At 35.9% G+C, this 12,127-nt stretch overlaps 1 protein-coding gene across 1 annotated transcript in view; it reads right to left on the minus strand.

Annotated features, from left to right (window-relative positions):
* The window catches only part of PROSER1 (proline and serine rich 1), a 35,241-nt gene that overhangs the window by 20,702 nt on the left and 2,412 nt on the right, over positions 1 to 12,127 (minus strand). The window contains exons 2-7 of the mRNA XM_019753569.3: positions 10,675 to 10,740; positions 8,356 to 8,424; positions 6,278 to 6,372; positions 5,153 to 5,246; positions 2,965 to 3,075; positions 1,256 to 1,339 (exon numbers count right to left, since the gene is read on the minus strand). Coding sequence (XP_019609128.3) covers positions 1,256 to 1,339; positions 2,965 to 3,075; positions 5,153 to 5,246; positions 6,278 to 6,372; positions 8,356 to 8,424; positions 10,675 to 10,740 — 519 coding nt within the window. The remainder of the gene's footprint in view (positions 1 to 1,255; positions 1,340 to 2,964; positions 3,076 to 5,152; positions 5,247 to 6,277; positions 6,373 to 8,355; positions 8,425 to 10,674; positions 10,741 to 12,127) is intronic.

A 12,127-nucleotide genomic window follows, 5' to 3' on the forward strand; every position in this document is an offset into this window, starting at 1 on the left:
TATTGGACCAACACATTGGCACAAATAAGGAAAATGTTTTTGCTTTAAAAAATGTGGTTCCTATTCTATTCCAAAGGTAGATCCTGACAAAAACTGCTTTAGAGGTGTTTATTTCTTATTTCAGCATTAAACCATCGCCAGTGAAGGGTCAGACCTTATCCTCTGACCTGGTTAATCTAAGAATTCCTAACTCCTCCTAGGTAACACAAGAAATCCACTAGCTTTTGGAATCTCAGCTACCCAAGAACCTCCATCATCTTCCTAGACTCATGAGGAAATCATCTTAGCAGTTTTACCCTCTTTCTCCTTTGGGGAGAAAAAAAGCACTATTTCCTTTAGCATTCAGCATTCTGACAACTCTAGTAGAATGTAGATTTTAATTATGAATTCAGTAATTAAGTCTTTTTGCCTTTTGAAATCCACAAATCTTTTATCATTAATGGACCTTATATATATAACAAAGAATGTTAAAAGGATTGATCTCTAGAGAATCAGAGGTATCTGAAGCTAAGCCAAATGCTGGAGAGAGAGAGAGAGAGAGAGAGAGAGAGAGAGAGAGAGAGAGAGAGAGAGAGAGAGAGAGAGAGAGAGAAAATGAGCAAGCGCACCTGCTCCAGGGAGCACACATGTGTACCCTTGGTGCACAGAGGCTCCACTGGTGCTGAAGGACCCCGGTTCTTTCTACCTCTCGTAATGGCAGTCCTGTATGATGCACTAGTCTTGTGCAAGGACTAAGATCTCTGACTCCTTTGCTATAAACAACTGCCACCGGACTTCTCATCAGGTGGACAGGCAGGAACTACGAGGAGGCTGTGTGGAGGCCTCTCGTACTTCAACTCCAGTGAATCTTCAGTTCAGTTTATATTCCCATCAACCATTATTATCACTCCCTTGAAAATATTCTCAACGTCCTGGCTCCATTCTCATTTTCCTAATACTAATACTAATTTGGCTAAATCACAAGCTCAGTTAAAATGAACTCTCCATACTCCATACTTCCCAGTGAACAGCTAAATGTAGCTTCAGAAGAAATAAGAATAAATTGACTGGTCTCACTTCAAAATAAAACATTAAACTCAAAAGGGCCCTTAGCATTGCTAACTAATTAAGCGACGTTGCCCTAGACCATGCACTTTCCAAGAGTTTTTATTATATTTGAAACTTCACAATGCAAAAACAGAATTTATGCTTTGAATAGACAGAAAACTATGTGTACGAGTTAATGCTTGTTTTATCATTTATTTTCTAAACATACTGGTTTGGACGGTCCAAGAATTCGTGCAGCTATTCCTTTGCCTTCATTGGTACATTCTTCACCATCTTTTTTCAAAGGGGTTCCCTATTTAAAAAAATACAATAAAAAGAAGATAATTGAGACTTGAAAAAAACCCCAAAGCAAAAACAAAACAAAACCCCCTCAGTGTACAGGCATGTCTCATTTTATTACGCTTCGCTTTATTGCACTTCACAGGTAATGCATCTTTTACAAATCGAAGGCAAGACCTCCACCAGCAAAAAAGATTACAACTTGCTTTATTCCTATACCCACTTTACTGAGGTGGTCTGGAAATGAGCCCACGACATCTCCAAAGTATGCCTATATTACAGTGAAGAAAAGGACTTAACTTTGTAGGAGTTTAAAGCCTTGGATTCCAGAACATGCCTGCCCTGGCTACATGACCCTGACAAGGTCCTTAACCCTCCTCGGCCACAGAACCCTCCTCACATGTACAGAGGTACTCAGAAGTAAACACACAATACACTTGAGGATGAGAAGATAAAGCACGTTCTAATTTTTGCCCTCCAACAATAGGTGCAACCAGAAATAGACTTGCATTGCTACAGGATGTATCATACCCAAAGAATCAAAAAGAATAATTGTATTACACTTGAAACTAGATGGCAAAAAATGGCATTCTCAATAAGCATTAAGTGTGATAATTCATATTTTACAAGGGCAAATGGCACCTCATTCAAGACTGCTATAATTACCAGATCAGAATATGGTGACAGACTGTTAAGAGTGTGTGTCCCTAAATGGCTGGAAGCCAACTTCCAAGATGGTCCCCAATGATCCTCACCTCCAGCATGCCCTGTGTATCAGTCCCTCCCAGAATGAATAACAAACAGGATATTCCAGAAACGATGGCATTGGACTTCCAAGGCTAAGTCATAAGAGACAACCAGCTTCCACTTGCCTTCTCCTAGACTACCTGCTGTGGTGGAAGTCAGCTGCCAGGTCAAGAGGTACTCCCAGCAGCACGATGGAAAGGTCCTTATGGTGAGGAACAAAGACCCCCTGCCAACAACCAACACTAACTTGCCAGTGGTAAACAACAAAAGCTCCAGTTCGTCTTCAGATGAGTGCAGCTCACGAAAAACCATGAGCCAGAAATAAGCTAAGCTACTCCCAAATAATAAATGTGTATTGTTTTAATCCACTAAATTTTAGGTTTATTTGTTACACTGTGATTTAAAAAAATATCACTCTTTGAAAGAGTTAGTTTACAAAGAAGTTTTGGAACACTGGATGATATGAAAACAAGTTACTTTCTTACAAGACTTCTCAGAGCCTTTATTATACAATGGGATTCTCCAGCAAAGAAACACTGCATGCAGTTTCCCAAACATACTTAATTGTGAAACTGAGGTATACTGAGAATCTGAGAAATGCTCCTTTACTAAATGTAAATCAGTACTTCTAAAAAACTTGGAAAAACAAAACCAAATCATACTCTTTTCTATTTGGCTTGTTCTTCTGTACATTTTACACAAATACTTTAATGTAGATTATATATCAACTTTCTATCAGTGGTGAATCTATGTATTAAGTTGCTGACATAATAAAATTCCTTTCCTTTATAGAAGCCTCATAAACTGGAATTTTCTTGAAATATAATGACTATGCTAAATTTCACATTTAGGCACAAGAAATTTCAAATACAGCCATAAAAGTATGCTTACTGGGAAAATTCCATTTATACGACTAGGTTTTCCTTTGGGATATGGATTTCCTGGGATCGTTCCACAGGAAGATATCATAGCATGAGGAGCTTTACAGCCTCCCTTGAAAGCCTATAACACAAAAAAGAGGGTGGTCAAAACAAAACAAAATGACATCAAATAAACGCATAAAGTTAAGTATTCTGGATTTTGGAAAGCCATGCTGAAAACATGAATAAAGTAACAGTATCACATGCAATCTGTTCATATATCAATCACCACTTACAGTGGTGAACATGACCAAAATTAATAAGTAAAATCACTTTATTTAAATGGAATGATTAAAATGGTAACATGTTTTTAATGTCACAAAATAGACTCCTATACAAAGATATCTTCACAATGCATTTTGTAAATTGTGTGTACAAGTGTCCATATACTGTTTAATATGCCCCATTTCTCCACCCATTGTCCAAATCTACAAATATCAAGCTCATGATACAGACAAAGCAAGGCTAACACAGAGATGAAAGGGACATGGTTTCCATTCTGAAAAAGTTTATAACTTAGTAGAGAAAACACAAACAAAAAACATTGGGCATGGGTATCCAAAGAGCTGTACTGTTAAAAAGCAAGTTATTTGGGTACAGAGTGTTCAACATAATGTTACATAATTAAAGATATATTGAGGGATGGGATTTTGGTCTAGCTTGTTAATTATTGCTTCCCAAGCATCTAAAACGGTGCCTAACACATACTGAGTTGTTCTTTAATAAACACATTTATTAAATAAACAAAAAACACTAAGGTGACACATATTCCAATAGATCTATGTTGTTATAGGAATGTCGTGTGTGTGTGTATACACACACACACACACAAAGAGAGAAAGGGCTACATTTTAAGGTATGTATGATGTTATGTATTTTCTTGTAAGGTATAATGGTTTCATAAATTCATTTACAATACATATAATTAGCTATATAATACGACACATATAATTAGCTATATATAATCCAGTCACCTACTAAACACCTCAACCTTAAAAATCATCTCAATTTTTGGGTATTATGAATGGTACCAGGGTCAACGCCCTTATATATTAATTTGCATATTTCTATTTATTTCTGTAGAATAAATTTCTAGAAATATAATTTTGGGGTCAAAAGGTATGAACATTTTAAAGGCTCTTCAAGTTTTCTAGGCTTGGACAAGTACAACTTCTCCCACTCTTGTAAGGGTGGCGGTATAGCTTTTAAACTTCAACAATCTGGTTTCTTTTTCTTTTTTATTATTTTGTTTCCTTCCCCTCTTCCCTGATTCAATTGCTCTGTTTTCCCAAGGTCAAGTGCACACCTTGTTAATCTGGTTAATCACAGGAACATGGACTTAAAAGAAACTGTTTCAGCCCTTAGACGTCTGGATGCCCATGAATAGGCTGCAACTCCCTTGAAATTTTCCACCATATCACGCATGAATCGCCCCTATGACTGGGTCCTAGACAACATCTTGAAGCAAAACAGACCCCCCCAAAATGCATTTTTCCGGACATCAGCACCCCGGAATCACCTATATCACCTAACTCCCCCTTTTCTTTGTTCTGCTGCTTCTCCCGTGCGTAGAAAACCTTCTGGCTGGTTTAGGAATGGGGAAGATGGCCTTTGAGACAGGAGTTCGCCATCTTCCTAGAATGCCGGCGTTTTGAATAAACCTCCTTTTCTTTCTACCAAATCTTGTCTCTTAATCATTGGCCCACGAGTGGCTAGCAGCCAAATCTGTGTTCTTTAAGAGATTTTAAATTAATATACTGGATTGTGCTTTATTCCTCATCTCTTATAAATTTGATTAATACAAGCTTAAGGACAACACAAATTCAAAAAGTCAAGTTCCTAAATAAATACAATTAAAGACAAAAGATTGGAGTCATGGTAAAGCTACCAAGGGACTGAGAATAAATACCCCATGAGGGTCAAGTGAGTGGCCAACTGGCTTCTCACTTTTAAACCATCTCTTCATCCTCCAGTGTCCCCTTCACTCAGGTCTATTTCTCCTCCACAGACTGCAAGGGTGTCACTCTTAACCAACCTGTCACATAACAGCAGGCAGGTTATTCATCAAAGTTAATACAGGAATAAGATTCGTACTTTTTTCTTCACCAACACCCAGAAAAGTCAACATACTGTTTATACAGCAATCATGAGAAGATTACCTGTTCAAGTACTCTCTTGCACCGTTTCTTCTCAGACATATTTATCCTGAATAAATCTTCAATGGGACGAGAATTCTGTGCATCAACGATGTTTCTATCAAAGAAATACAATTTAGCTTTTCATTTAAGACCCTGGACAACATACAGAGGCCAACAACCTCTGTTTACCACACAAATATGTCTGAGTAAGCTTTCCCCATGACATAGGGAAAAAAGTGTGACTATTTATTTTTAATTGGTGAATGTAAATAATGTTATATAAAGATTGTAAATAACTTAACTGAGGTTTATCTGGTTATTTGAAAGTAACAGTGTAGTACTATAAATAAAATTCACTGTTTTGAGATTCTTGAAAATATACCCTTTCAATGAATGTTAGGAGAGGTATGGCAATAGAACAAACACGTGTTAAATGTATGAAAATCATGATTGATCTAAAGATGAAGTATTTCCTTATGCTAAATTTTAATTTTGTGTTTTAGTGGACATCTATAAATATATAAAGGACTTAAAAATGCAGTCCTTTATATATGTGTTAAAAATAAAACAACTTATAGACTTCCATTTATGCAAAAGAGTAGGTTCCTTTTCTCTTTGAGCTTACATTCGTTATAATCAGTTACTAAATGCTATGCTAGGTGCTTTCACATATCTTACAGTATTTGAAGTTCACATACCCTATTAAGTAGGTAAGATCCTTACTTTTACAACTGTGAAAAATAAGGTCCAGAAACATTAAGTATATATTGTAAGTATATATTATGCCAAAAAAGCATGTTGTCAGAATGTGGCAGAACCTATCTAACTATAAATGCCATGGCTTTATCAACAAGCCTTTCAAATTATTCAGAGCAGGAAGGCAAAGCGAGTCACTGAAATACTGACAAATCAAAATAAATAACTAAACTTGACAAGTCCCATTATTTTGTAAGTTGTAATCATGTATATAATAAGTACACCAGATATTCTGATATAAGAATTCAGCTCTATGCTTTCACAGATTTTATTAGAGTTCCATTTACTAATATAATTCTGATACATTAATACACACAGAGTTAAAAGACACTTAAAAAGTCTTCCAAATTTCCTCCAATGAAGTTAAAAAAAAAAAAAAGAAATACTTACGAAGCTAACAGTTCAAGAGCAACCAGTTTGTCCTTACTGAAGGTGAAACAGTTGAGTATATTGACCACTTCTGCTGGATGAACAGCCACCATTTTCTATTAATATAAAAAATAATCATAATTTCAACATGAGAAATTGTTATGCCACAAATGTCCATTTTGGGAGAAGATATAAATGTTCATAACATAAATATTTGAGGTAAAAACTGCTTACTCAAAAGTAAGCCCTAACCTGCATTTCAGCTTTTCAATATAACTATTTCTAAGGTCTCCTATGTGTTCTTTTTTATCCACATTTTTCGATGTGTCCATCTATAGAAAAAATTTACATGTACTACTTTCCTCAGGTTAGATAAAAAGGGGATATTTACTAATATGGGAGCTACATTGCTTGAGAAGTTAGAAAAAATTACATTCCTCAGTTAAAGAGCAGGTATGCTATAATCCACACTTCCTAAATGAGGTCCATAGTGCTGAATAGTGTTACAAAAAATGAGTACTACAGTCACACCAGTTAGGGAAAAGATGGGTTAAACAGGTTTCTTCACTGCAGAATTTTTAAGTCTTATGTCAGTGTGCATTGTAGCAGTCCAAGATTGTGTGGGATGTTATATAATTTATTTGACTAGGGTACCTTTATATATGAAGAGCAGGTAGAACATAGAACATTTGGCCAATTTATAAATTTATGTTAACAGTGGAGGAAATTCAAAAGGAAAGTCAATGTAAGAAGATCAGTTAGAATCAACACCTAATAGATTCCTCAAATTTTGAACAGTGGTTTTCAAACATTTTTACAAAAGAATTGGTAAAATGAATCTTCATGTTTTTAAACTGACATCTAAAAATTTTACCCGAAGTTTAAATATTTGCAAAAGATTGATTTCCTTATCTACGTTTATTATATATTTGTAAAAACGCTGGAACTACTGATTGAGCTCATTTATGAAAATGTCTATTAATGTAACCTAATTGTCAAAGTTAGTATTCAGTGTGAAGACAATCAAATCAGACTTACTTTGTCAGAAAATGTTGGGCTTAATTTAATTCAAATAAATGTGTTAAGTTGTGCCTGTGCTGGCCATCTCATCCCTGAATTATAATTCTAAGGTAGGTTGACAGGCAACCAAGCCTCAGAGCTTTATGATGAGTTTGTTGTCTTGATAAAATAAGGTAAGGTCCCCAACAGTATTTCTTATAGAAATTCTCAGCTTTGCTCTCTCCCTCTCAGGCGATTGCATTGTCTCTTTGGCCCTTGGGAAAAGATTTTCACCCTCAGGTGATGGGTGGATGGCTAAGGCAATCCTTTTTTTTTTTGGTAAAGCAGAAAAAAAGCAATTGTTAAAGAGGAGAAGCACTACAGTAACAGATCCACACACATTCTTAGGCAAACTAGTTTAGAAAGCTAAGGATCTGTAGATTCCCTTAAAGCTACCCACGCTTGTTACTCCTAGGAAAATTTTCTATATAGCTGGATGCTGTTTGAACTAGATACCTCTGTTACTCTAGGCTTTAAACTATGCTATCCAGCAGCCAAAAGGTAACTATGCCTGTTTAAATTAAAATTACACTAAAAATAGTTTCTTAGGCAAACTAGACATATTTTAATTGCTCAAAAGCCAGTGGTTATCATACTGGATAGTGAAACTATAATACATTTCCATCATCACTAAAAGTTTATTTGGACAGTATTGTCCAAACAATGTAGTATAAACCCACCTGACTATTTTTCAAAGACCAAATGGAAGAGGGTGAAGAGATCCCAAAACAGAAGAAAGTGCATAAAAATACTTAAGAATTCAAATCCTATGTTTTGCCTGCCTACAAAAACACTTTCTCCTCCAATCTGCCAACGAGGACTCTAGGGTGTACAACTTAATAGTATAGTACACAAAATTTGAATGTATAGTTTGAGAAGTTTTAATTTTTTAACAGTTATTTTGAATAATCAAAGTATAATAAAATCCAGGGTCAATTTTTCTAAGGCAAATAAATTACAACTTGAGATGAATTCCAGAAAACTAGGGGAAAATTCAAAATACTTAAATTCTCTATTCTAAGGAAAAATAAGTTACTTACATGTTGTAATGCTTTCATTGCCTTCAACTGAGGCTCAGCCCAGGAGAAATATCTCAGTAAATCAACCACCTGAAAGCAAAGAAATGATTTAGCTCTAATGACAATGTGCTTACAAACATTTCTGCAAGGTTTATTTCAGTACTTAGAATTACTATTCAAAAGGTGTTCCTGAGCCCACATGATGAGGGGTAAGCATGGCACCAGAGTTTACACTGTGTTAATAGAGTAGCCACATGCAGATACTTAAATTCAAATCAACTGAAATAAAATCAAACGAAAAATTCAGTTCCTTACTGGCACAAGCCACAGTTTAAAGTACTCACCAGCCATAGAAGCTGGTAGCTACGATAAGGGATAGTGAGGATAGAACATTTACATCATCACAGAAAGTCTTGAACAGCACTCATTTAGAAATAAAGAAAAGTATGAGATACAGGAAAAAGAAGGAAGGTTGGAAAACTACTAGATGCAGATAAAATGTCAGCTTAGGAATATACAGATATATCATGAATGGAAAACTTTAAAAATTTAGTGGAGAGTGACAGTTTTAATCAATCACAAAGTTTAGTGTAGGTCCACTAACTTCCACTCTTTTACTTGAATCTGGAGGGCATAATACTCACATTTATACTACAAGTCTATTCCCTAAAATAAGGCAACACCATGAATTACTCCAGCTTTTAAATGATAGGTCATTTTGAGAGCACAGAGCGTCAGGCTCTCTCTCTCACGACCAGTGCACTTCAAACAAATGAGGGAGATACTGAGAGACGGCTAGTAAGAGCTGAGCAGGGAATCAAGATCACAGCAATCAAGTCTCTGCGCGGTCACTGCCACCCTGGTTCACTGCCCAAAGGACACTCCAGAAAAAAAGACAAAAAACAAAACACCCTCAAGAAGAGAGTGTAATAAAATGTGGGTTAATAAATTATTTTACTGTGCACTCCTGAAAATGTATTTAGGTCTCAATTATTCTACAAAGGAAGATTAATGCTATAAACAGGAGAGGTATATGTAGAAGAGTAAAAATATTTCTTTACTCCTGTTAAAGAAACAAAAACAGCAAATAAGTATTATGCATACTTTCTAGATAATTTGGTAAGAGTGTATTGTATGTACTTACTTTTATGGGAATAATGTTTTTAATAGTAAATGCTACCTGGCACTTTACTTTACCAGCCATGAAACTTCACAAACTATCATGTCTGATACACACACACACACACACACACACACACACACACACACAAATCTTCACTATAGAAAGTAGGCTTTAGAAGGTCACACCCTCAGAAAGGGGCATAACCACCAAGGAAAGTTTTCTACAAAATTTCACACACACACACACACACACACACACACACACCACCAAAGAATACCTTTCACCTGTGAGAAATTATAAATCTTTTCAAAACATTTAAATGAAAAAAAGCACATGGTGATTTTGAAAAGTAATAGCTGAAAAACAGTCATTAAACAGGCAGCAACACGCAAATCATACGGTAGCTTTTAAGGATTTCGTAGGCAGCACTTCTACAGGGTTAAGCTTCAAGCTTTGAACGTCTTGAAATATAGATGAAAAGTTAGAGCATTTACTAACTCAATCTGTAGATTCACACACTGTCTACCTATCTACATTCCTACCCTTTCCCAGAACTGTTCTCCAGATGTATATTTCTATTTCTGCCCTATTTTCCTATCAAGTATTTTCCAAGTGTCCCTCAGAAATCTGGCTTCTGTATGTGTGTGTGTGTGTGTGTACATGCATACATATTTTTTTTAAATTAGCAAACTCCCCCTAAAGTTGGGTAACCATTTTCACTAAACTACCATTGGTCCTCTGGCAGTTATTGAAACTACTTATTAGATACTGTACTATTTTTTCTTATTGCTAAAATTTTCACTTAGTGGCTTCAAATAAAATATTTCACCATTTATTCAAGTTTTCTTTTATAATATGTGGTAAATTTTGCATTACTGACTTTTAAGTACTATACAAATTTGAGTGTGTTTCCCATTAGAGATTTATAAATTTATGATACTGTGCCCAGAATGATAAACACTTTGAACTGCTGTTTTTTATACTGCACTTTAAAATCATGTTAACATGATACTGTGGTGAAAGAGGTTATGTTTATTAAATACCCAAACTCTAAATTCTGTCAAGTTTTCTACCAAAACTGAAAGCTTCTAAAGTTCCTGAATAAACACAGCAATAAAATAAAAAGCAATTCTGACCTTCACCAGCAAATAAATAGACCTTAAGCAGAACATCATGGAAAAAAAAAACACACTTTTGCTTAAACAAAACAGGAATACCTGTTCACTTGAGAAATATCCATGCACATATTCAATTGCTTTTAATTTGTACTCTGTCAACACAGCCTAAAAAACATAGAAAAACAGCATTAATTATGTAAACAGAACAGTCATTTGCATATAACAAAAATGCCTAAGCAACTCAAAACAGTGGAAGACCTTTTTCAGCCCAGCATGCAGAGGCAGCTAGAGTGACTGTGGTAACATGACATTCTACCTTTCCAGGTTCCATGCTATAAGGGATACATTGAGACATCAGGAAAACATCCTGGGCCTCCCTACTCACTCCTACACAGAAAGGGAACAGAATTATAATGGATAGGATTTGACACTGTAAATGCAATCAGAGTTTCAGAGCATCCCCAATTCAACCAAATTGTCATTTTTAAGAAGCTTAAATGTATCAGACATTACTCATCCATCAGACAATTATTACTCATCTATTATGGGCTAAGTGATAGAGAAATAGGAATAAGACAAGGACTAGTCGAGACTCAGTATTTCTACAGGGATATGAGAACCCAAGGAGCCTGAGAGCCCTGAATTCAATCTGTGCACCTGCCACTAACTGGCAGTGTGGCCTTTTAATTTCCGAGCGCCTCCTCACCCATAAAAGGGAACACCATTCACTACCCACCTCAGAGCTACTATGATGATTAAAAGTCAAGAACAGATATGACACATAATAGGTATTCAGTAAACAATGGTTCCTTTCCTTACATGGCATCTATCAGTGGGAAATTCAGTTAGAAGTCCAGTGGCCTTAAACCAGCACCATCTAGAACTGACTGAAATCATGTATGCAATCCTCGCGACTCTTTGCCGAGCTTAAAGATGGAAACAGACTATCACAATGTGGTAACTACTAATCATTAAAAATCAACTAATCCCTTTGCTTTTACTATAAAACAATGGTATTTGTACTTTCCACATATTCTGCTAGGAGAAAATACTATAACCAGTCAACTAAGAAAAATATCCAAAGTGCTCAGTTTAATTTTCATTGAAGAGGAAGATGGTATTTTGGATAATGTACTCTTAGAAGTTTGATTATCATTACTGAACACAGTCAAAAGCAAGTTCTGGACAAAACCCTGGATTGTGTTGATGCCAAGACCTGTCTCAACTCTTCCATCAGTGCCTGAGAGCCTGCTGTACCCCTAGGCACAGCAGCATGGCACTCTGGAGTCAGACTGCCTTTATCTGAACATTGGACCTCCCCCCTATTTCCCAGCTGGGTAACTCTAGCTCGTTAAGCTCACAGAGACTAGGTTTGCCATCTGTAAAATTAAGAGCAGAGTACCTACACCTCGTGGGTTAGGAGGATCAAATCAAATAGCACTTAGAAAGTGCTTAGAACAGGCACATACTGTAAGTGCTCAATAATTATGGCTATTATCATCATCTCCTTTTTGAAAAGCAAACTCAATATTGCCTTTTCCCCTTTCTTCCC

Source organism: Rhinolophus sinicus, chromosome 16 (assembly GCF_057876585.1).
Source record: "Rhinolophus sinicus isolate RSI-liver-muscle chromosome 16, RSI-T2T, whole genome shotgun sequence".
In the NCBI taxonomy this organism is placed as follows: Eukaryota; Metazoa; Chordata; class Mammalia; order Chiroptera; family Rhinolophidae; genus Rhinolophus; species Rhinolophus sinicus.